At 46.4% G+C, this 24,891-nt stretch overlaps 1 protein-coding gene across 2 annotated transcripts in view; it reads left to right on the top strand.

Moving 5' to 3' along the window:
- LOC146780066 (meckelin-like) overlaps positions 1 to 24,891 on the top strand; it is a 400,358-nt gene that overhangs the window by 164,792 nt on the left and 210,675 nt on the right. For both annotated transcript variants that reach the window (XM_085637891.1, XM_085637890.1), the window contains exons 16-17: positions 10,841 to 10,939; positions 22,059 to 22,157. In XM_085637891.1, the coding sequence (XP_085494017.1) occupies positions 10,841 to 10,939; positions 22,059 to 22,157 (198 nt within the window). The remainder of the gene's footprint in view (positions 1 to 10,840; positions 10,940 to 22,058; positions 22,158 to 24,891) is intronic.

The raw sequence follows: 24,891 nt of genomic DNA, 5'->3' as shown, positions 1-24,891 counted from the left end.
CAGTTGTAGATTGGTGCTCTGGTGTGGCAGTTGTGGCCTTGAGGCCGAAACCATTAGGAATGGTATCTCTCGCAGTTGCGGCCTCTGGGACGATCAGGGCTTCCCACTTTGGTGGAGGATTGCACATCAGCTTTTCTAGTCCTGCCTGGAGCATTCCCTTAGAAGAGCAAGAAGAATTTGGGATTTGAACAATGTGGGGTGCTTTGGATCCAACTTTTATAAACGTTTTCAGACAGAGGATGTGAATCCACTGTCTGAATTTTAAGAACCAGCTTGGGTTGCTTTTCTTTCGAATCTTACTTTCAGGCTACTTTTCAGACACAGCACTTGTTTAAAGTGATGGATCTCAGAGCAGGTATCATTTGGGCTCCCTCCAAGCATGAGTTGCCAAAAGATGGACACAGTGAAGTGTGAAATTTCCACAGCAGGCTGTCATTAGCCTTCCTAATGCATTAATCAGTGACAGACAAAAGGGCATGCCCGGCCTAGTAACTTCCTCACCTTGAACAACAGAAAATGCAGTCTCAAATCTACCATCTGCCAAACTACAGTGCTCATGAAGAACTAATCATCAGTTCTCTTCTAACAAGGCCCTCGTTGCATTTCAAAATACAGCCCTGTTCTGACTCCATCTTCCTCCACCTAAGTGTCTAGGTCTCCAACCGCCAGCCACAGAAATGCATGCAGGCGATAGACTTTCACTGTCTGGTGGAAGCTATTCTCTTCCTCTGTCTTGTACCATGCTAAACTAGAGGACATCCTAAATGGATCCCAATGGCCCCAGTATTGTGGCTCGCATGACACCAAGAGTCCTACTACTCTATACGTACCACACACTCACTGCCCATACATGTAGTCTACATGCACAGGGGACATCAGTGCAAGGTTGTGGTTCCACATAACAACTGAACTTTACGTTACCGGGGTCAGGAGTCTCCACTCTTACTGGCACAGGGAAAATGGTTTGGTCACATTACGGTTTAAAAATATACGGCACACTGACACCGCCGCTTTATGCGATACACCCTGGGCATAGACAGTAGTCCACTGCCCATTCTGAGGGCCTGCTTGGTGCACCCCTATAGGTCACAGAACAGTTGCTGGACCTTACGCTACCAAAGACAAACGAAGACCTCTGTACACAAACTAGATTAGTGTGAGGGACGGCCAACATAAGTCAGAATATCACTTTTGTATGCAGTTGTTTTAGAAAACTGGGCTTTTCTTGCATTTATCCCCACACTTTGTGTTCCCTTTTTAGTAACCCCGGGCGTAGCACTACGCTTCGCCCACGTAGTGTACGTAGCGCTGCCTGCTTCGCACTTTCCGAAGTAGGCGAAGCAGGGCAGCGCTACGCACACGCCGAGGGCGAAGCGTAGCTGCTTGCCACCCGCCACCCACCTCCCGCCTGCCCTCCTTTTAATAATATAAGCATTGAAAAATAAATTAAAGTAAGTCGACTTACCCGTAAGCGCGGCGTCTCCGGGGCTCCCTCTTTCTGTTTCTGATTTCTTCTGGCAAATGCGCATGCGCGGACACCCGCGCATGCGCATTTCTCGCGAGAAATGCGCATGCGCTGGCGTCCGCGCATGCGCATTTGCCAGAAGAAATCAGAAACAGAAAGAGGGAGCCCCGGAGACGCCGCGCTTACGGGTAAATCGACTTACTTTAATTTATTTTTCATTGCTTATATTATTTAAAAGAAGGGCGGGCGGGAGGTGGGTGGCACGTAGTGGGGCTACGCGAAGCGCGTAGTGTGCGTAGATTTGGGCACACTACGTGCTGCTTCACGTAGCCCCACTACGCCCACTACGCCCACCCTTACTTTTTAGCTGCTAGATGCTGATATCTAACAGACCTCAGTACCAGTGCTCCTTCCCCAAAACAAGTTGCTGTCCAATTGTACTACAATTGCCTAAGGACATTAGCACCCCTGTAAGTCCCTAGCAAATGGTACCCCAGGTACCTAGGGCATGAGGGCTAAAGAGGGTCCCAAAGGGTGGTAGCATATCTTATGCCACCCTAAGGGACCCACAAACCAATTCCACACAGACTGCCATTGCAGGCTGTGTAATACAGTGCAAAACATGACATAGCACACTCCTGTGTGTCATGCCAAAGTCACTGCATCTAATATATGCAAGCCATCCCTACAGTAGGTCTTTGAGCACTAATTCATGCTGTATTATATTTTATGTGAGTACATATCTACATGAGCATATATGCCCCTGTGATGTCTAGGTCTATTACTGGATATTGCAAGTGAATAGGGAAGCCATCTTAAGGTATGTACTAGGCACTGGTCTAAACGAGTTCCCCAGCATACATAATGGCTTCAATGAAACAAATGGTGTTTGGTATCAACACCTCGTATTAAGAAACCCACACTGATTCCAGTGATGGATTTATTAATACGTGCACCCAGAGGGTACCTTAGGGGTACCCCCTAAAAACTATCAGCTCTCTTGTGTGCTGGCTGACTGGTCCAATACAGCCTACCACCACAGAAAAGTTTCTAACCCCCAGGGGTGATAGTCCACACTCTCAGGAGGTCAGGAACAATGCCTGCTCTGGAGCGAGGTGTTTTACACCTCCTCCAGGAAGGCAGGTCAATTAACATTCCAAGACAGGGAACTTCAAAGAGCCCACCTCCTTTGGTATGAAAAACTGTTTTCCCTCAGAGCTGAGTGTGTCCCACCTTTCCTGACCAGGGCCCATGTGGCGCCAGGACAGGTGGGACAATTAGTAGGCAGAGAGGTGTGTCCACCCTCAGGCTAGTTCCACCCCAAGGTGAGCTACCTGAAGTGGATACAAAATGTAAACGTCTGTCATCTTGATGATGGCAGAATTAGGAAGTCTAGGACAGGGTTATTCCCACTACACACAGGAAGCGGTCATATAGGGGGCGTAGGGACCCCGGGGGGTAAGTAGACCACTGGCTACTACCCCACACTCCCCCAACACCCATAAAACTAGTATTTAGGGGAGCCCCTGGCACCAGGAAATCAGATTCCTGTTGATCTAAGAAGGAGGACACCAAAGAGGCTGCGAGAAGCAAGGACTGTGGAGAAGCCACTGACTTGGCGCCAACCCTGCCGGCCTGTCTGCTGTTCCCGACAAACTTGCAACATAGTAGTCTCACCCTGCAGCTTCTGTGCCTGCAAAAGCCTGGGAGGACTGCCTGTCATCAATAAAGACTCAGGAACTCCTGTGGAGTAGCAGAGCTGCTTCCCTGCATCCTGCAGGCACTCCAAAAGTACTTTGAGGACTCTGGTTGCCTAAATCCGACATCGTAAAGCACCACTGCAACTGTGCCCCCTAGCCCGAGTTGAAGTCGGCCAATGTTGCCACCATGGTCCCCCAACCCTCCAGAGACAATGGCCACCTTGGGTTTGCCTACAGTGGACTCACTGACGCCGCCTGCCTTCCTCTATGTTCAGGCCACTTCTACCGCGAGTGTCTCTGGTGGCGAAAACCGATGCCTCAGAATACCTCTGCACCCGGCTACATGGGCCTAAGGAGAAGAGGACCTAAGGTGTCCCCAAGCATCATGAGACCTGAGCCCCCTTGTTAGTTCAGCCTAACTGGTTTCCTAGTCCTAGCTTGCAGCCTCTTTGTATCTGGACCGTTCCCCATTAAAGTGAATGGGGCACCTGATACCATCATACACCTCTGCACCTGGACGCCCCAGAGCCTCCCGAGGTGACCTATTGGTGTGGCCTTGGACTTTGCCCCATAATCACCTTTATTCTAGGAGATTGGTCCCGTACGTCGCCGTGAAGTGCTCAAATGCAGTACATGTTTCTCCTCCATAGTATAACATGGGGAATCCAATGCTGAAAAGCCCCTCTGCACCCAGCCGCCCCACTGCCGCCCGAGGTGACCTGTTGGTGCTGCCTTTGACCTTGCCCCATACTTACCTTAAGTGCAGGAGATTGGTCCCGTAGGTCGCCGTGAAGTGCCTGAATGCAGTACATGCTTTCCCCCCATAGGATAACATCGGGTACCTGACACTGAAAAGCACCTCTGCAGCCGGCCGCCCCAGTGCCGCCCGAGGTGACCGGTTGGTGATGCCTTGGACCTTACCCCATACTTACCTTAAGCTCAGGAGATTGGTCCTGCAAGTCACCAAGAAGTACCTGTATGCGGTGCATGTCTTTCTCCATAGAATAACAATTCTACTTCAGAAATTACACTGTCCATTTTTTTAAAATTTAAAAATTCATAACTCTAAAAGTACTTACCTGATTCTGATGATCTTCATATCAAAATTCATATAAAAGTATGTGTAATTGTTTTATAAATTTGTGTCTTTATTGAGTGTGTGTCTCACTTTCTGCCTTTGTGTGCGTAATAAATTCTTAGCACTACCATCTGATATGCCTACCTGCTCGCCCACACTACAACAAAAGAAAGCATTTGGGGTGCAATTTGTGCCTCTGTAATAACTTGGGGTTTGCCTGGAATCTTTACACAGTATACCTCTTTTTGGCCCACTATATAAAGAGCCAGCTTCCTACAGCTGTGTAGTAAGGGCAGGCTCAATTGCCTGTTTGCCACACAGTAAATAGTTCTGTCTGAGAATGAAGGGCAACTGCATAGGTGTTCCCTCATCCTGTATGACCAACAATGGTCTAGGGTTCCAGACTTCAGAAACACCAGCCCATTGTAAAATGTCCCCTGAGAAATAGGGAATAACATCATGGAATGGAATCTACATTAACACGAATGCACCTAACATGGATTTAAAAAACAAATCACTTTGGTGTTTTTGGATACATAGTATGTGGAGAAGTGTGGCTCAATGGTTAGAGCGGCAGATCTCGATGCAGAGCACTGGTCTGGGACCAGGGTTCGATTCCGGCCACGGCAGGGTCTCGGGCTATAAATTCCTCGGACCGGATATTCTCGCCTCAGTGCCTATTCTAATCATGGGTCCCACGCTGCAACTCTGGGCAATAGCTTGCTTAATCTCCACAACGGCCCCAACTGCGCTGGGATGCCTGGCTTCACCATGGGGATGCCCAGGAGTGGACTCTTCACACGGAAAGCCAGGAAGGGTTCCTTCAGCGGTATGAGTACAGCGCTGAGATACCCCTTGGGGTGATTCGGCACTATATAAGCACATACACATTTACATTTACATAGTTAAAGAATGAAATCCACATACTTTAAAGGGTATGAACTGCTGATGTATGTTTGGCTGTGGATAGTGAATTCCAGCATCACTCCTCACTAGCCGCTGGAAGCAGACAAGATCATTTTTAATTCCTAAGGATGTACTACATTCCCGGGTGATGCCTTGAGCTATTGCTGTCGAAATCTACAACAATATTCCAACATGGGACTTCCACTCAGTGGGTGGATGATTGAAGGCCCAAAATGATGGTGCATAACACAAGAGCATTTAATGTTCTTCCTTTGGTTCCATGTTACATGCTACTTACACGTTTGCCATTAGCCAAGACCTTTTGAGTTTAATAAAATAATATATGCAATATATTTATAGGAGCTGAAAGTCAGCGCTTTTCATCCATTTTTCCATTCACGTTTTTCTTCCTCACAATACAGTATACGCCAATGGGCAGTGAGACAGCCCACTTTAGCCACTGGATGTCTTCATACTGACTGATGTCATTTTTCACTTTCATGTCAGGCTCAAGTTACCACTAACCTATTGATCTGAATGTTGCTGCAGAAACAACATGGAACCTACCAGCCTTATTTCCTATAAACTGTGTGGAACACGTCCAAGACTGTGATTGACACTGACTGTGAAGAGGAGGAGGGATTGTGGAATAGGAATAGGAAAGAAGGCAGACAAGAGGTTAGTCAGGTTATAGCCATTCAGCTCATCTCATGAAATGGACACTCTCTTGGGTGTTCTGGAGTTCTCATAAGTGACAGCTCTTTTATAGTAAACAGAACTCAAGACTACTGTAATGTTCTGCTCCTACCTCAATTTCAATTGAATGGACACTCAATGTAACAATGCCTCAGTACTTTTATCTCACTACAGTCAAGGGAATCTTCATGAGGCTGGTCCTGTTCCAATGTCCTATACACAGTTGTTAAAGGTCCACAGTTTGAGGCAGCAAACAGAAACAAAGGTTTACTCAAAAGCTGTAAATAAGATGGTGAAGGGCCAAGAGACGGTCGTTACAGCACAACTTAGATGATGAATCAGTGTTCCAGTACATATGGGGAAGAGGTGGAAGAGTTCCAATGACAATAGAAATTCTTCGAAGCGCTCTAAGGATGCAAGAAAATTCTTTGAAGTAACACCGCAGAAGAAGTTTCAAGATGTGGCCACAAGCAGAAAACTTCTGAGAAGATGAGCTTGGAGTCTGACTTGAGGATTGTCTCTGCTGGAGAGCCAGAAACACAAGAGAAGAGCTGGGCCCAAGCACATGACTAGAGGTGATGATCAGAGACCATCGGCAGGCTTCCTCCCATCTACAGGGAAGAAAGCCATGATCAAAATGTGGCTTTTATATGGGAGATCCACCTATCCCTTCACCCGCCATAAAAAAACCTTGCAATTTGGTGGGAAGACTCCCTAACCTTGGATTGTCAATCCAGGAAACTCTCAGGGACATGTTTTGCCCTACTTAAAATGTTAAGGAAAATTATCGATGTAATCCCTGAGCACCTGAGGAAGACGGTGATACAATCCATCCTCATCTCACGTCTGGACTATGGAAACTCGCTCTATCTGGGCTCAACTAAGACTAGGAGGCTGCAAGTGGTACAAAATGCAGCCGCTAGACTCCTGTTAAAAATCCCCAACTGCAATTCTGCTAAGGAAGCACTTAAACAGCTCCATTGGCTACCTATCGCGGCTAGAGTTAAGTTTAAACCTCTCTGCATAGCTCGTAAAGCTATCAATAACTCTGGGCCCGAAAAACTGAGGAACCGGATATCTAGGTACACCCGATCTAGAAATCTCAGATCTTACCAGCAACAACTCCTTAAGACAACCAGAATTAATAGAGCCAGATGGGGTGGCAGATCTTTCACCCATCTGACACCCGAGCTATGGAATGCCCTCCCACTGGAAATCCGAGCGGTGCCAAATGAAAATGTTTTCAGGAAAAAGTTGAAAACCTGGCTTTTCCCACAATAATTAGGTGCTGGTCAGCTCTTCACTGTCAGAATTCTCTTTAGCGCTGGAAGCCCCCGGGCAGCCATGCGCTCTATAAATCCAATAAATTAATAAATAAGTACAGGATCTATGAATCCTTTGGTAGATCCTTGAATATATGGCTCCTTGGACTCTACAGGACATCATCAAATCCTGAAATGCTCGAATCCTTCTGAAGATGGTTGAATCCTGCTGTAAAGGTCAACATGTGGAATTACATGTGTGAAAAAGGCATGAGCGGTAATGACATGCATTGTAAAGACATATATCTGCTGGTGATGGAGGGTCAAAACTGGGCAGAATACATTTGGCACCCACAAACCTGGAGGGACATGACTTCTGTCATGCAAGTGCAGACAATATCTTAGCAGTACCCTGAGCAAGCGGCAGTCAGTATTGGCCAGGACTAGAGGTGGGTGCGGTGGGGCTGAGTACCTGTGGCAAGCCATGCCCTTTCACAAAGAGTGCATCTGCATTCAAAGTAGTGCTCTCTGGTGTTGGGGACTACTATGGCAATAAATGCTGTTTGAGACCAAAAAAATATATTCGAGGCATGTGTGGCTGTAGATACACATGCTCTAGATACCCTTGCCATCTAGTGTTGGGTACGGAAGTGTGCAAGTAGTTTTTCTTCAAAGAAGACTTTCGGGTCCGTGCTCTATTTGGTCTACACATGTTCCTCCAATCCGTCTGTATTGTTCTTCGATCGCGCCTCCCTTTCTTTCATCTCGGGTCGACGGTTGTTACGTTCCCGAGCGGGGCTTCCGATTGACCGTGGGCTTGCCTTTCAGGACCTACCTCCATCTCTGCCGTATCTCTCCATCATGCCTCAACGATGATGGAATGGACACCATTCGGATACTGTCCATATGAAATACCTTTGGAGTGACCTCAATAAGGTATGTAATTTGTGCCTCTTTTCTGAGCACAATGAGGCCACCTGGGACACCTGCCATTCGTTTTGGTCCAAGACTCTCTGCGACCATCGAGCTTGTAACCTCTAGATGTCAAGCAGGGGCGACGAAAACACACCAGACCATTTTGGTACCATGGTCATTGAGGCAGGATATCATCCACAACCTTCATCTGTAGATGAAGAAACGTTTTCCCTGGGGAAAACTCCAGCTCTGAGCTGGAAATTGAGAATTTTCCATCAGCCCATCAGTCTGTGAGTATGTCACCCCCACCCTCTCGACACTACTCTCAAACCAGCAGCCCACCTCTAAAAGGCACACAGCCACTCTAAATCTTTGGACCGCCACTGCCTTCGGGCCATGGTCAGCACTGACCAGCTACTTTGGACATTCTGCCTAGCTTCGGCCAGACGCTGAAGAAACCCTAGAAGCCAACTGCTTTGGTGCCAGCTATCTCAATGCTGATACCAAGCTGACCTTCAGGGCCGACTAGATTTGCCTCGGCGGTGATCATACCCTCTGGGCCGAAACCGAAAGCTCCCTCCGAGCCGAGACCTTTGGAGTGACCAGTAAATTTGATGTTGGTGCCAGCACTGTCAAACCGATCCTCCACAAGCTGCAAGAGAAGATCGATGCAAGGCTGAAACACCTAGTCATCCATCCCCATATGGGCTGGATCATTGCCCATCCTCCGGGATCTACTTCTGTTCCAGCTGTCCTTTAAGGAAGCTTAGGACTTTCCAGTTCCAGCAAAGCAGCAGAAAACGATGAATAAGGTGACAAGTCCTTTATCCCTCTCTCAACCATCCCCTCACCCTGTTCCTCAGTTTTCCCATTACCTAAACTGCTTCTCCTGGAGACCCTTTTGATATTACATCCCAGGGGTCTCCTCACTCTGATATGGGTGGGCATGGGGCAGAGGAGGATACATATGACCTTCCTCCACAGGTTGACCCTGGGACTCTTGTGTTACTGCTCCACCTGGGGACACAAACCATGACATGACCCCTACCCATACCTCTCCTCTAGACAATTCTACATCCTATCTGGAGCTGGTGGGGAGAGCAGCCCTATTCCACAAGGTAGACCTTCATACAGAGCCCTGCAAGGCTGTTCTACTCTGTGACAGCTCCCACTTCAAAACTGCGAGAAGAGAAACAAGGCATATGCAGGATGTCATACATTCAGGCTAGGATAAAATAACACACCAAAGTCAATTAAAATGATGCTAGTCAAAGGTCACCAAGTGGTGTCTGACCACAAGAGTGCCTCTAGCACTACGCCTGGGTCGGCCAGGTCCTGGGGCCAATAAAAAATATGATGGGGTCCCCCCCGCAGCCCTGGGGTCACCACCTCCCTGGGGTTGATTCAGTGGAATGACTGGGGGGGCCACATGGCCAACCCGCAGCCTCGGGGACCGCCACTTCCCCGGGGCTATATTAAATGATAGTGCATGGGAGGGCTCCAACCTCCCCAGGGCTAATATAGTAAGATGCGTGGGCCATGCACCCCTTTGCTGCGCCGAGGACCGCCACGTCCCCGGGGCTATATTAAATTAAAATGCATGGGGGGCTGCAGCTCCCCACGCAGCCCCAGGGACCACCACCCAGGGCTTCATATATGTTTGTTGGAGCCGTAAATGTCCCTGGGGACTGCCACCCCCCAGGGCCAGCTCCAGCAATGTCCCGGTGTGCCCACCCCCGGTATATTGCAGTTTGCTATGACTTGTCGGGAGCACTGCTCCCACCAAGCCATAGCAAACACTGCTCCGGTCCATGGAAGCGAGACCAGTAAAAATGCTCTTGCTTCCAATAAGCGGAGCAGAATTGCTTTTAAACCACCACCCACTTTCTCCACAACTCTGCAATTGCGCCTCCTACCACGCTCCTGGTTGGGAGATGAAATCCCCTTGGCAGCTGAGGGTCCTTAGGGACCAAGAAGACCTCCTGTTACCTCCAGTAAGCCCCACACAGCGGGATTGCTGAGAGGATGTCCGAAGTCACACCCATTTCTCCACCACTCAGCAAATGTCCCTTTCGGTGCACTGCTGGTGGGGGGGTGACGTCCACTTGCATGCTGAGGGCCTCAGGCCTAAAGTGGACTTCTTCCCCCAAGCAGCAGTGCTCCCAGAGGCGTGTTTGTAGAGTGGTGGAGAAAGCGGCGTGGCCTCTGAACACCTCTCATCAATCCAGCTATGTGGCCCTTACTGGAGATAATAGGTGGGGTAGGTGGCCCCCAAGGACCCTCAACAGCCAAGGAGACTTAATACCTCTACTAGTAGTGTGCCAGGAGGCGCGTTTGGAGAGTGGTGGAGAAAGGGGGCGTGTCCTACTATCAGATCTTAGCTATCCTGTTGTATGAGACTTACTGGAAGTAATAGAAGGGGTAGTTGGCCCCCAAGGACGTCCTTGGGGCCAGCTACCTCTCCTGTTACCTCCAGTAAGTTCCACACAGTAGGAGTGCTGAGAAGTTGTCAGAGCCATGCCCCCTTTCCCTACCACTCTGCAAACATGCCTCCTGGCACACTACTAGTTGGGGGATGAAGTCCCTTTGGCTCCAGAGGTACCTTGGGGGCCAAGAAGCGATGTCACTGACCATGTCATGAGTGATGTAATATGTGAGATCATAAGAGAGAGAGAATGTAATATCCACAAAGATGTATGCCTCTGTCATCGGACCTGCAAAGGATGGCTCTCAGTGTTTTTTGCCTCAATTTTTGAATTACCAAAGATATCTGTCTCCTTAGTTTTGGTCACTGATGAGTGTTCTATCTCTCTGTCAGATTTCTCTTGGAGTCCTGGGATCTGTCGCCTTTTTGTACGCAATCATGGAAATCGCTAACTGGATGAGGCGCTCTGGGAACCCGATCCTTGATTTGAGAGTAAGCAATTTTTGATATTGGGTTTAAAATGTGCATTTCATGGCTGCTCAGCAAGTACACTAAAAAGGTTAAAGAATTCTGGAATGTGTGAACTGTGAAAGTCACTCTACTTACCTGCTCTTTACTATGTTACCACTTCGCTATCTTCAGTCACTGAGTGATGAAAAGGTAGGTTTACACCAAAGCAATGTTTAAATCTATGGGCCTGATTCACAGAACTAACTTAAGACAAAATCCTAAACTTACTACCATTTTGGTATTCACAGAAGGCACTTACTCATTTCGGTATTCACAGAAGTTAGGAGTCCTAATTTTAGGACTCCTAAATGCCTTCTGTTAATACCTAAAGTCTTAAAGTTAGGATTTTTCTCAGTTTAGGAGTCCTAAAGTTAGAAGTCCTAACTGTACTACTCCTAAACTGAGAAAAATCCTAACTTTAAGACTTTCGGTATTCACAGAAGGCATTTAGGAGTCCTAAAGTTAGGAGTCCTAACTTTCCTACTCCTAAACTGAGAAAAATCCTAACTTTAAGACTTTCGGTATTCACAGAAGGCATTTAGGAGTCCTAAAGTTAGGACTCCTAACTTCTGTGAATACCGAAATGAATAAGTGCCTTCTGTGAATACCAAAATGGTAGTAAGTTTAGGATTTTGTCTTAAGTTAGTTCTGTGAATCGGGACCCAAGCTTTTTACTTCTTCTGAATGTTTGGGGACATATGAGCCAATGCACATGGAAAGTTCTAGAAACCTTTGAAAGGATATGTACCAAAAATCGACTAATTATGTACTGTTCAGCAATATGTATAATTAAAGCAAACTCAATAAACCTTTATGCAAGCGTGGCATCAATTGAATATCTATTAAACTTAGAGGTCATTCCTAGTTCATATCTCAGCCTAGAGTCTAGGGCATACCCGAACCCAGGATTTTCCCATTATGTGTTTGTCTGTCTTTTGATATAGCACCACAGCACATCATTGCGCCATTGTACACATGTTTTGTCTCAGCATCAGCCGCAAAATCATCTGTTTTTATAAATTAATAAGCTGATCATATTCCCAGTTTGTTCCCAACGCTCTGGCTGGCACATAGATCCACTGACTGAACCATCGATATTCATAATTTCACTTCATTCTTGTAATTTGCTCATCTGACGCCTCTCCATCTTCTCGATTATCTCCAAGACTATTATCTCAGTAACAAAACTGTGCTCTGTTTTGGCAAAGTACAAGAAGCATTGGCAATGCCAATATTTCTGGCTTTAAAGGAATGTTGTATGGTAATGTGAAGCATTCTAAGAAAATAGGATGGGAATGGTAATGCATTTGTGTGAAAGCAAAGAACTGTAGAATAATATTGGTGAAGGTTAAAAGGTCATGTGACAGTTGAACTGTCAAGCCAGACCTAAACATCCATGTTGCTCAATGGCTGCTCTCCTTCCATCTATGCAGCTGGCAGAGTAAAGAAACATAAATTACCTATTCTTTACTAATACTACAGTGGCATGTGTGCGCCTCTGAAAGTTCATGCTCAGGCAGGTGGATACATAAACAAAGTGATCACAGCTGTGTGGCGGGCAAGCACTGTTTCTGTGGAAGCACACAATTTCTGTCCAATCAAAACATGTATTCCTGGGTCTCAACATGTGGGCTGAGCCAAAGCCCCTCTCTAGTGATACTCCTATAATCGCCTGGTGACAGCTGCCCATCCATCATTTCCTTTGGTTTTGCTTTGTTCGCCCTAAGTTGGCAGGGTATGCCCAGACGTGGGTCCCTTGCTCACTTTGCCACTAGATTCAAGCTAGCCTGGCTGATGAGGGCTGTTAGCCCGAAACCGGTCCCAGGATGCTTGTTTTCGGTCCAGGGAAGACATGGCTTGGCAGCTCGGACTGGACTGTTCCCATGAGGCACAGGGTCAGACTGATTTGCATATAGCTGTGTCTGAACTGGGATGGCGAAGTGAGCTAAAGAACGATGATGGATTCAACCCAGATCTGTGACTGGAGGTGAGTGTCTGAAAAGTTTCAGCACTCCATCCATCATCTCCTTGTGTGAGCTGTTCTGTCAAGCCAGATCCAAAAAAAAGAACTCAACAAAAAACACACATCCCTGTAGCCTAGCCTCACTGAATCCAGACTGACAATATTGATGGAAGCCAGAAAATTAATTAAAGTTTTACCAATTAAACATTTTTGTTATTTTGTCTTCTTATAACCTATGTTACGAGCAAGTACCTACTTGTCAATCACATCAATAGGTTTCGTGTATTGCAGAACTTACACCAAGTCCAGCGAAAGCTTTGAAGACTGAGACTTACAATCTGTGAGCAACATGCACCTTCCACTTTAATTGACATATACCACTTTTTAAAGATTTTGTATGGTATTTTGCTTACTCTAGTTAAAGTCATCTTGATTGAAGTGATTTTCAGAACATGATACAGGTTATAGTTATTCAATCTGCAATTCATAAGGATTAACACCACAGTTTGGATAAACTTTCCCGTGAAAATAATGAAAGTGTAAGGGAGGAGGTAGGACTCTGAAACCCTGGGTACAAATACACTGGGTACTGTGAATATCTCAAAGGGTAAGGCAGGGCAGACCCTAGTCTCAGGCTCTGCAGTGGCTCAATGTCTCAAGGTTGAGTCCAGGTTGGTGCCAAGGACAGTCTGTGTGTCCACTTCAAAAGCTCCATTTGGGGTTGCGTATCCAGCCATGGTGATGCCTGCACTACTGATCCCACGGACGCAATCTGGGATTGAGGCCAGAGGCATCCTACACTTCTCCTTTCACCCACTGGTGGTGAATGGGACTTGGGACCCCAAGGCAGAGGAACTACGGGGCCAAAATGCAGAGGGACCCAACAACAAGCAATACCGACAGCAGAGTGTGGCAAGGTGGGGAGTGCACTGCATCACTGGAGATGGCATTTTTCGCTCACGCTGGGCATTTTCTACAGCCATGGATGGCATGCTATCCTGGTGGCAGACCCCATGTATGTTGTGACTGATGGGGCAGGCAGCAATGACCCTCTTCCTTTTGGACAGAGTTAGTCCCTGCACTTCTCATTATCACCCTCCACTACCAGCTCGGTCCCCGTGCAACCCATTACCTCATCACTCGCCTCCTTTGGTTTGTTACAGACTGTCCTACTGGTGTGCCCCGTGGCCCACCACTGAAGCCTGCTGGACCCTGGCCTACTGCCTATGGCGGGTGAACCAACACTAGCAGGTTTGGGGCAGCCAGAGAGATTGGAAGCCAGTCGAAGGACGCCAAGACCTTCGTGATAGGACTGGGCCTGACTTTGACTCTCAAGAGTGTGTTGCCTCTCCTATCTCGGCGCTGTGCTGAGGCCCCTCTGCTTTGACTCACGCCAGCGGAATCCTATTTTGCTTGTCTTCTATGGGCACCGAGTAGAGAACCCCACACAACTGTTTTAGCTTACCAGGGACACTGCCTCTTATCTCTCCCTGGGGCCAGAATATTGCACATGTCCAAATCCAAGTTGAAGTCCATGAATCAACTCCTCGTCTAGAAGCCGGTCTCTAGGGAGAAGCCGCTCGAACCATCACTGGCAGGGGCCATGGCAGAAGCACTGCCGTCTCTATCGTCATTGGCCATGGACACCTTACTTGTGAGTTCTCCAACATCAAGGTTTCCACAGGCTCCATTTGCACTGCTCTCAAGAAAACAGCTGCGGACGTACAGCCGTTCTGCATGGACATTGCCGCTTTTCAACATCAACTTGATACTACAGAAACACACCTCACAGAGGTGATGGACAGATGGACTCCTGGAGTGGTTGGCAGAGGTGAGCACGCTGCAGGGGAAAGTGATTGACTTGGAGGATAGGAGCAGACGGGACAGTGTTCGCATCTCTCGCCTGCCAGAAAAAGTGGAGAGGGAGTTCCTCTGAGACTTTTTGCCAAAACTCTTGGATTTGTCCTTTGTGCTGAAGCTGAAGATTCAACGGGCTCACAGGGTCCGCGCTCTTCCATGCAGAGATCCCGGCTCATACTGGTGGGTCTCCTGAGGTCCCAGCAGGAGAGGCAGATCATCCTGGTGGTGAAGCAGCACGATCCATATCAATGTGAGAGCAATCACATTTTCATCTGGGCCGATTTCTCCCATGACACAAATCTTGTACGGAGGCGATTCCTGTCCTTGCAGCCCCACCTTCAGAAGCAGGACATATGGTATGGTCTTCTGGAACCAGCTGTGATGCTGATAATTGTGGAGGGCGGGAACCAGGAGTATGATGACCCTGAAGACCTGGTGAGATAAAGGAGTGTATTTTGTGCAACAATTTGGATAAAGTACTGAAGTTGCAGAAAAGTGAGGTGAATATGAAAACATTGCCGGAAGAGCTTTGGAACGATTTGGCAATAGATTTGTCAAGTCTTTATGAAGGGATTATCCAGGGAAAGTTGTATTTATTAGTACTTATAGATTACTTTTCCAAATGGGTTGAATATAAATAGATTGTGAAACCCAACACAGATGAAGTGATTTCCATTCTGGGTGAATGTATTAGGAGAGAAGGATATCCGGATTCCATTACATCTGACAGTGGTGTTCAGTTAACTTCATTGAGGTTACATAATTTTTTTTATCTTGACATCAAGCATAAATGCACTACTATATATTCACTAAACATGAATGGTCTTGTGGAGCAATTTATTAAGTCTAGTAGAAGGGATTCAGTTAGAAAACACACGCGGCCTACAAAGCAGCCACCACCGAACAAAACCAACTCATCAAATCCACAAGGAAGAAATCCCTCCAAGACAGAACCCTCACCTACGCACACAACACCAAAAAACTCTTCTCCATCATCAACATTGCCAAGCCCGGCAGCGAAACAGACGTCCCACCCTTCCAATACCTCTGCAACAAACTCCGCACCTTTTTCCACCAAGAGATGATCTACGACACCTTCGACAACCAAGACCACCTCACCGCTCCAGGTGCCACCTTATGCGACGCCACCCAACAGGCCCTGCTCAAATGGCTCCTGCTCACGACCGAAAACACCTTGAAGACCATGAAAAGCATCCACTCCAGAGCACCCTCCGACCCCTGCCCACAGCACATCTTCCACAGAGCCACCTCTGCCATCGCACCGGAACTACATTGGATGATTAACTGCTCCTTTGAGACCGCTACCTTCCCCAACGACTGGAAACACGCCAAAGTCAACCCCTCCTGAAGAAACGCTCCCTGAACCCGACAGACCTCAAGAACTTCAGGCCCACCTCCCTGCTTCACTTCGCAGCCAAGGTCATCGAAAAGGCTGTCAACACCCAGTTAGCAAACTTCATTGAAGCCAACAATGTTCGGGACATCTCCTAATCCAGATTCCGAAGCAATCGCAGCACCAAGACCGCCCTCTTCGCCACCCACGATGGCGTCCATTCACTTCTCGACCAGGGCAAAATGGCAGACCTCATCCTCCTAGACCTATCGGCTGCATTTGACACAGTCTCCCATCACACCCTAGGCACCAGACTTCATGATGCCGGCATCCGCGGTAAGGCCCTTGACTGATTCCGATCCTTTCTCACCGGCAGAACTCAGCAGGTCAGACTCCCTCTCTACCTCTGGGAACTGACAGAGACCAACTGTAGAGTACCCCAGGGCTCCTCCCTCAGCCACACCCTTTTCAACGCCTACATGTCCCACCTCACAACCATCTTCAGGAACCACAGGCTCAACATTGTATCATACGCCAATGACACTCAGCTGATCCTCTCCCTCACCATCAAACCCAACATCACCAGATACAGCTTCGAAGAAGAGATGAAAGCCGTCGCCACCTGGATGATGAACAGCTGCCTGAAACTCAACTCAGAAAAAACAGAAGTCCTCATCCTTGGCTCCACCCCCTCCGCATGGAACGACACCTGGTGGCCCTCCGCCCTCGGAAACCCCACCCAGACGCACCACGCACAAAACCTCTGCATCATACTAGACTCATTGCTCACAATGAACCGCCAGGTCAAAGCCATCTCCTTGACCTGCTTCAACACCCTCCGCTTGCTTCAAAAGACATTCAGATGGATCCCAACCAAATCCAGAAAAATTTAATGCACGCCTTCCTCAGCAGCAGACTAGACTATGGCAATGCTCTCTATGCTGGGAATCACCAAGAAACACCTTTACAAACTCCAGACTGTCCAGAACACTGCAAACAGACTGATCCTCGACATCCCCCGTCGCAGTCACATCATCCAACACCTCCACAATCTCCACTGGCAACCAGTTGAAAGTAGAATAACCTTCAAACTCCTCACCCATGCATACAAGGTCTTTCACAATACCAAACCCTCATGCCTGAACAGCCACCTCTTCTTCAACACACCCACAAGATGCCTCCGATCAGCCCAGCTCTCACTGGCCACCATCCCATGTATCAGCAAGACTAGAACGGGAGGAACGTCCATCTCCTACCTCACAGCCTGGAACACCCTCCACCTCCGGCAATCTCCCACACTGCCCCAGTTCAGGAAGGACCTCAAGACCTGACTTTTTGGGTGACCCCAGCACTCAATGGAGCCCCCCCCCCCCCCCCCACTGCCTTGAGACCCTCACAGGTGAGTAGTTGCGCTTTACCAACCCTGATTGATTGACTGAGTTAGCAATCAAGGCCAGAATTGATGTCAAAGAAGATGTTACCAAATTAATGTGGTTGCATCTTTGTACTCCTCACTGTGCCACAAGGTTTTTACCTTTCTTATTACGTCACAAAAGGCAACCTAGACAAGGCTTAAACCCAAGTTGGCTGCAAAATAAGTCTTTAGTTGTTGACAGGGGTAGCAAGTGCTATATAAATGAAAACCTTTTCCCTCTTCTATCCCTCCACTACCCTTCTTAATCCAAATAACTGACTAACATATCCACTACTCAAATTACTTTCATATTTCACTATACTAATTCACCACTAATCTTTTATGGGTTCCGGAGTAGCGTGCTACTCGCTGAAAAAGCACTTTGGCGCCTCGTCAGGGGTTGTGAGCACTATATAAATGCAATTACAATACAATACAATGGAAAAAATATATCAAGAAGTTAAAATGAATGTGCCAAGTAAGAATAGTCAGTTACACACAATTGTAAGACAGAAATCTAATGCTTTACATTGTGGACCGGGGTCAAGATCAAATTGCCTTAGCATGTATCAAAAGGGAGTTGTAATTATTGAAAAGCTTGGAAAGTTATCAAAGTTGGAAGAAAATCAGCTTTGTTGAGTAATTTGAGTTACACAAAGAATTTCAGGGGCCGTATTACAGATGACTGAGCCAGCGCTAATTGCCACTCTGCGCCAAAGTATGAACCCGACGGCATTACAGAGGATCGGTCTGTAATGCCGTTGTGATGTTGGCGCAAACTTTGAACTCTGAGTTTATGTGCGTTTGCGTCTGTGCGCATATTGTATTAGCGCACAGACGCACATAAACACAGACATACTCTGGCGCGCAGCGACAGTAAGCGCTGGCGCAGTCATCTGTAATACAGCCCCAGGAGTGTTAAACTACCACAAAAGTAACTAATGATTTTGTTATTTACTAGTTTTGTGCAATATATTTCTGCATAATTGTTCATAACTTTCTGTTGGTTATTATCATTATTATTATCAGTTTATGTGGGGTTGTTTTTTTGTTTATAAAGAGGGGAGGTGTGTAGTAATGTAGACAATAGTTCTGCTTTACTGTGAGTTACTAAGGACATGGAACTTTACATATGGAACTCTGGTGTTCAGTATTCCGTGTGTTTCTATTGGTTGCTATGTATTATGGTTTCTTAAGGATTGAATATTCTATACAGTTGGAGAGATGTAGCCGTTGTGTATGGGGGTGCTCCAATAAACAGCTACTTGAAATCTGATCACATTCAGAGATTGTTAATTCGGGTACACCACAGTGTTTCAGCTCAGCATCATGTGGCTGTGTGCAAATCACATAACCTCCCCGTGCCTAGAAAATGAACCTTCGATGCGCATGTAAAGTGTCTTATAATGCCCTCGAGCCAGGTTCGTGCTATGTAAATAATAAAAAGGGCCTGCTACGGGATATGCCAGCAGGATTTACATTTCATTCTGAGGTCGTCGGCTCAACCGTCTATCCTTTGTGGTCAGAGAATTTTGCAATCATAGTGACATTTTGGAATCCCGACCCTAGCCTGCCCCTGTAACTGGCAGCACTTGGCTACCCCGTGTTTCCTTACCCCAGAACCAGATCTGCATCCAAAGGGGGCTGTTGTCCACAGCACTCAGATATACCCGGAGTTAATATATCCCTTGATACATTGTTTTGTTACAGTAAAATACTCCAAAGGCAGTGCGAAGAGCAGTTCTTCTTTTGAGCAGTAGACTTCAAGCCAATTGTATTAATTCCAATACTCGTACTTTTAAAAAAAAATATTTAAATTCTTTCCTCAATTGCAATTTGTCAATCTGTCACTAGAGGACGCTGCTTCCAAAGGCATTCGGATTTTCCATCTAGAGCAGAGTAAAATCAACATTACAAAATCAAATAGTGGTCTGTTTGGTTTCAAAGTCTACGCTGGTCTCTAATGTTGTGGTCAAGACACTACAGTCTCTATTTGCCAAGGTTAACACCGGCCGTAGCATGATTGATGTGCTTTTCTGGCGCAGTGGGGAGCCGAGCGCCTGTGTTATGCTCCCGCAGGGCGTACATTGAATTCATTTAACCGGATATTTCCTGGAGTTAGTGCTTTATTTTCAGACTGCACACCATTTTCTAAACTAAAGAAAAGGGGCAGCTCGGCCTGATCAGTAGTAGCAGCCAAACACTGCAAACGAACTCCCTTTGGCACTTAGATGTATTCCCGACAACAAGATCTCACGCAATCAACTTAAAACCTGTTCAAAAACTACGCTGGTTTCCCCCCTTCAGCTTATTTTTTATTTTTTTTGCATATTTATATAGCGCGAACTCGACCCGAAGGTATTGGAGCGCTGTACACGAGCACCGTATTTACATTACTTATTGCACGGGGAGATTAAGAGATTTGCCCAGAATCACAGGATGTGGACTCGACCTGGAGGCTCGAAACCTGGTTTCCTGCACCAAAGTCGCCAGTTTATGCCGACGGACCACATCCTCTCCCCATCTTGATGCATAGCGTCGGGACACTCTAGGAGTAGATGTGCGCTTTACAAATCCCATATATATTCATTCATTAACTTGACGCACTACAAGTGCACTCCGCGACTCTGCGATTGCCGGAGAGCCCATCACGATAAAGCCCAAACGGCAGGTCATTTGTGAGCGGACACTGCACCGGCGCAAAGCAGTACTTATCTCACTTCAAGGTGACATATTTGGATGTGCTCCAACATATGCCAGAGCGCAAAAAAGAGTGCCAAGCCAAACAATGTACTTTGCCCAGGATCACATACGTTCAGACCGGTGTTGCCACAGTTAGGATCGACGTCTCCTATTTGCCCATCCAACATCTTAACTCCTGAACTGGAGAGGACAAGTTGAGCAATTACTACCATAGTGACAAAAGTCACCCATACACAGCAGGGCTGGATAGGCCAAAAGCCTGATTTCCAGTACGCAAAGGTCGAGTGCACTGTGCAAACGCTTTAGTGTGAGTAATGCAAATTAGAACCTGTAAAATACCTTTATTAAGTAATGTTATTTTCCAGCAGCCTTTAGTGGACCATTTCCCCCTCCGTACCCACCACTCACTCACACTGTGCGTCTTTCAGGTGCGCAACGCCCATTGGGCTCAAAGGGGCTCAGGCCCCCCCCGTTGTGTGTGGCACCCCGGGCTAAGACAGCTTCCCGGGCACACACACAGCCGCACCCGAGTACTTTACAGGTCTTTAAAAGACCATTTGCTTGTTAATGAGGCCGTGTTGTTTTTTCACCCCTTCTTAGAGCCCCTGCTTCTCCACTCGGCCTATTGCTGGAAGAATTAGAAAGTATCGCAATCTCCAGTTCATAGTTCTATTACGATTCAAACACTAAAAAGCAACAAAAACATACATTAAATTGCCCGTGCAACTGAATCATTAGTATGCCCAAGATCAGAGGAGGAGATATGATTAAATAGCTCCTGCCCAGTGCAAAACATTCAATCTCTCCAACACGTTAGTTAGAAGGGCACTTGCCTTGCAAACAGGATTTATAAGAACCAGAGAGTACAGTAGCAACAATACATTAGATTGACTCAATGCAATGTAGCCCATGTAACTAGATCATAGAACAAGTAGGGACCTGGGGAGGATAACTAGCAATTTCACAATCCTCAGGGCATGGCCCCTCCTCAATTCACCCACTAACTAACATGCACTACAGGGACATAGCTGTAAACATATACATCAATTGATCACTTTCTTTGCGTACACTTAGAGCGCCTGATCCAAAAGTCCAGCACAAATGTGGCCATAGCAAAGACGGCTACCTGACTTGTGTCAGTGCTAAGTATTCTGAAGGATTCCAAGTGCCGCCCATGTTCCTGCAGAGGGGAGCTCTCCACTTTGTCCATAGATTGTAATAGCCTAGGTAAAAAAATATAATGACGATCAGTGTTTTGGGCACCCTTAAACATACATCACAGAGGTCGGCAGTTATTTCGTTTGCTAGCCAGTTGCCACAAAATTTCTTAATAGGAAATGCCCTATATCTAAATTGAAGATACAGTTTTTTGTGCAAGGGTTGGAGAAATGTCATCTATTGTTGGTACATACCGTGGGCAGGGTTTAATATCTATAAATTCTAGTCCCTCTTTCGCTCTGTCTCCCTTGACTGTACTGTTTTCGCACGTACTCCGTTACTCCGACCTTTCCTCCTGCACTGCATCATATTCCTCTCGCGATCCCTGAATCACTCCCTCACTGATGTCCTTACGCCCTTCTTTCTTCGCTTGCTTCCTCCATTGGTCTATTCTTTCCTCCTTGCCTCAATGCCTGCTTGCACTCTACACTTAATACCTACTTTCAGCATATATTAACTAACGTTCTTACTATTCTCACTCCCTCCAGATTTACTTCACTCTTTCTTTCTCTCCATTCTTCTCTATTTCCCTCTGTAACACTTGACTTAGTGTTTTGTCTAACTCTAACTAACCCATTCTCTGTTTCAGGTCATTGCAAAGTTTTTTGCATTTCTTGCTGGGTCTCTTGGAAACGCTTTCTTCCTCATCGTTTATGGAACTGCTGTGTACTGGCTCATTGTATTCAAGGTAAGTTGCTTGTTTCTTGTGTCTTTAGCAGTATTTTATTCTCTGAGATCTCTCCATAGCCTAATGTACTTTCTGGATAGGTCTAAACACATCCTGGCCGTCCCATGCAACAATCCCGGATGGTAAGCTAAAATCTTCAAGTTTCTGAGTTGAACATAATCAATGCTGGCAAAAATGTTAACACTGGTGGTGTCCATTCAATAATACAGAAGGCAGTGAAAACCAGCACAACAGGCAACAGTAACAGTGATGTCTCCATATACGCAGCTCTCCAAGTACTGTGGGGAGTGCTCCTACTGGCCATGTGTGACTAGTAGAGATGGCGAGCAGAGCCAAGGTTCTGGCTTGGCTCTTAGAGCCTGTGCATGAGTCGAGCCCTGAACATGTTTGCCATGTAAATCACACAGCAAACCATGTAAAATATAATAATCTCTTGAAAAACAGTGCATTTCTTTAACATATAGCTTTGACATTAATATGTCACATTAGAGCACTGCACTGAGAAGTACTTATTGTAGCATCTTCCCCAGCCTGGGCACCCACCAATGACTACGCCACACACGGAGCTTAGTTTTACACGTCTTTTTTCTTCTGTGTGGAACTGCAAACTCAACATTCTAAATCAGTCTAAATTGCATTCCACTCTAACACTTACGTTACAGCTCTACAGAATCCACCAGGAGCCAAAAGGGTTCCGTCATTGCGAAATCGCAAGACACTATCTCTCCCCCTCTGTTAAATGAATTATTAGTTTGTTTTACTATCTATATATATATATATATGTAACCAAGTCACAAGAAATCAGAAAAAAGAAGATGAAAAATAAGAAAAGGGGGCAGTGTAGAAACACCCTGACCCCTAGGCCTGCTCAGGAGGTCCCACAAGGACCCCCCAGGCCCAAAAAAAGCATTTTTTTTGTTGTTTAAATCGGTCGAATTCGCGCTGGGTGCGTGAATCCTGCTGAGAAAATTTTTAAAAAACGAAGTACGGTCTCCCGCACTACCTTTCTTTTAAGCCCCTGGGTGGGCCAGGTCCCGGGGGACTATGCCAAATTATATAGCGGGGCCCACGGGAACCGCCACCTCCCCGGCGCTATACTAATTATATGTGGGGGGGGCGTGCCCCCCCTGCAGCCCCGGGGACCGCCACCTCCCCGGGACTAGTTTAATAAGATGCAAGGGGCCTCTCAGGCTCCCCTAAGCCCCAGGGACCGTCACCTCCCTGGAGCTTTATTTAAATAAGCGCGGGGGCACGCGCCCCCCCTGCTGCCCGGGGGCCGCCACCTCACTGGGGCTTAAATGTGTTTAAAAAATGTGGGTGAGGGACCTCACGGACTCCCCCCCCCAAGTCTTGGGCACCACCACCCCCCGGGGCTTTATTCAATTATTTGCGGGGCCCTTATTCTAGTCAGGGTAAGGGAGTCAGCCAGCTAAGATAACCCCTGCTCACCCGCTTGGTAGCTTGGCATGAGCAGTCAGGCTTACCTCAGAATTAATGTGTAAAGCATTTGTACAAACCCACTCAGTACCACAGTGAAAACACTACAAATGGACACCACACCTGTTTAGAACAAGCATTTGCAACGCAATAGGTCTTGCATTTGCAAGAGTTTAAGTTATTGGCATTGTAAATGATAATTACTTTTATTTATGTTTTAAAAACCAACACATAAATAAAAGGCATTGTCATTTACAATCCCAATAACTTAAACTCTCGCAAATGCGATACCTGTTGCATTGCAAATGCTTGTTTCATATTGTTATGAATTAACCGAGTAGGTCAGCATGGTTCATTTGTTGAAATAGTTTATACCAACGCACTATCTTTTGTTGAAGTGTAATGATTACTGGTTGCACGACTGGATACTCAGCAGTTAATTTGCAGAATATTTTAGAAGCTATTATTAGCAACACCGTTCTCCAGAAACCATTGGTTTTGCTTCCAAACCGATGGACTGCAAAAATCTTATCTATACTGGTATTCACATTGGAAATCAAGACATACATTTTCTTACATTAGTTGGAACTCTAGAGGAAGCAGCAGATACATTTTGCCTTAGCAGCTTTCGTTGAGGCTGGGTTGAACACCTCAAATTGTTCAATTGAGATGCACATTTTCATCTATGGTCTGATTCAACAACAGTTTCTTCCCTAAGGCCAGTCACTTCGATCCCAGTACAGGAGAAAAGCCTCATTACACATCCAAAATTTTAGGGCATGCAACCAGCATCTAACTAAGATATTTTTCACGAATCTCAATATTTCCAAAGGCTCTCCCTTTGGTCTTGTTAATTTTTTTAACCAGGTGTTTTTATATGCAGTGATTTTCAAAGCTTCTAACCTAGTAACTATGTGTAGTGATTTTGAAATCTAACATCTTATTTCTGATTATTTGTGTGATGACTTGAAACATCGTAATGCATCAAAATACCAATATTTTTCTGTAGGCTCCAACCTTCTTGAGGAGTCTACATTTATTTTGCATGAACAATACCACACATTATAAATCCATACATAAAGTAGGTAGTTCTAAGATTCAGCCCTTCCTTATCTTTCTATGAATTTTAAAATTATGAATTTTAGTGTCTCTTATACCCTCTCCTTTGCATCATATCAATGGCCATTGGCCTAGATGATGAGACAGGACCCAGCAGTGGGGTGCATGCAATTTGGGGGGTACGGATCATAAGATCAATCTTTTTGCCAATTATATACTTCTATCGCTGTTAAATCCA

This window comes from Triturus cristatus, chromosome 12 (genome assembly GCF_964204655.1).
Source record: "Triturus cristatus chromosome 12, aTriCri1.1, whole genome shotgun sequence".
NCBI lineage: Eukaryota > Metazoa > Chordata > Amphibia > Caudata > Salamandridae > Triturus > Triturus cristatus.
This window is presented reverse-complemented; position numbering and strand designations above follow the sequence as displayed.